The 1,523-nt window shown below is 35.8% G+C and overlaps 1 protein-coding gene across 1 annotated transcript in view; it reads left to right on the top strand.

Moving 5' to 3' along the window:
* GNGT1 (guanine nucleotide binding protein (G protein), gamma transducing activity polypeptide 1) overlaps nt 1–661 on the top strand; it is a 19,390-nt gene extending 18,729 nt beyond the window's left edge. Inside the window, exon 3 of the mRNA XM_011974666.1 lies at nt 284–661. Within this exon, the coding sequence (XP_011830056.1) occupies nt 284–412 (129 nt within the window). The 3' untranslated portion in view covers nt 413–661. The remainder of the gene's footprint in view (nt 1–283) is intronic.
* The last annotated feature ends 862 nt before the right edge of the window (nt 662–1,523 follow it).

Genomic DNA, 1,523 nt, shown 5'->3' on the forward strand with positions numbered 1-1,523 from the left:
CTGATTCCTGGGTCTTGTCTCCTTCAATGCTGGAGGCAGTGTCTGCTGGGAATCTTTAGCTGGAGCATGACCAGCTGTTTTTCCTTTGTCTGGAGATATATCCAGAAGGATTGGGAAGGCTGCAACTTTCTTCTTTCCTACAAAGTACATATGCATTGGCAGAAAGCAGAGAGAATCACACTGAAAATATAAAACCTGAAAATTTATTGCAATAAATAATTCTTGGCATTTGGAGTATTCAGTTTTAAACAAAATGAGTCATCCCTTTTTCCTTCCCCTTAAGGTTTCCAAATGTTGTGAAGAAGTAAGAGATTACGTCGAAGAACGATCTGGCGAGGATCCACTGGTAAAGGGCATCCCAGAGGACAAAAATCCCTTCAAGGAGCTCAAAGGAGGCTGTGTGATTTCATAATACAAAAAAAAAAAAAAAAAAAAATCATTGAGGATATCTCAAATGTTAATAACAATATGGATTTTTCTCATACATAATAGTACTACTAAGCGTGTATGTGAATTTTTAAATTTATAAACGTAAACTTTTAATAAAAATTGAGTGTTGTAACCTTTCATTCTATGTTTTTTCTTAACATATCTGGCACACAGTTTAACACATAATTGCCAATAAATATTGCTTGAAGTTCTTTAAAAAGAACTATGTTTTATAAATGATTCTATAGCTTTCTGAGTCATCAGCATATACTAAATGTTTTATGCTTTTTTCACTTCCCTTTCAACACTTATAGTTTTCCACCCAGAAATTTTATGGATAAATTTCTATTTTCTTTCCCAAACTTTCTCTTGCTTATGGAATTAGGAAGCTTATTTTTCTGATATGCACTTCACCTATCTTGTGACTTTTCCCCAGAATGCCAACTGGGTTGAGGGTTCAGTCTGTGGTCACGGAGCACAGTGAATTTAACCAGCACCACATTCACGGTTATAAGCATACACTTAGGAGCCAGACAGTTCTGGCTTTGCCACTGTACTGCCTACCTCACTTTGGATAAGCTACTTAATTCTTTCTAAATGTGTTTCTTCTAGCATAGGATGAAGATAATACTGGTTCTCTCTTCTGTTTTGTATAGGGGTTAAGTAATACACCAATCCAGCTATAACACTCAGCATATTACCTGACCCATGGTAAGATACAATAAGGGTTAACTAGTACCATTACTTACTTAAAAAAGATCTAGACAAAATTTCCACAATCCTTTAAGATATATGCTATTTTACCCTATCCTCAGGAAGACTCTCAACAGCACAGTCTTTTCTTTAATAAGGTGAACACACAGGAGGGAGAAATCTCCATCACCTACATCAGGTCCTTCTGGCATCCTACTGAGTGTGCATGAGTCACATTTCATTACCATTGTGTTAATGACTAAGAGATAACTTGCCTCTGCTTCTGTAACAAAATGACAAGTTGTAATTACCCAAATCAGAAATCACTTTTGTTGTCAGTGTTTTTCTTGTTGCTGTCTCACATTTACAGTGCTATTTTGTATACTTCAGTGAACAGAATA

Source organism: Mandrillus leucophaeus, unplaced genomic scaffold (assembly GCF_000951045.1).
Source record: "Mandrillus leucophaeus isolate KB7577 unplaced genomic scaffold, Mleu.le_1.0 Scaffold148, whole genome shotgun sequence".
NCBI classification, from domain to species: domain Eukaryota; kingdom Metazoa; phylum Chordata; class Mammalia; order Primates; family Cercopithecidae; genus Mandrillus; species Mandrillus leucophaeus.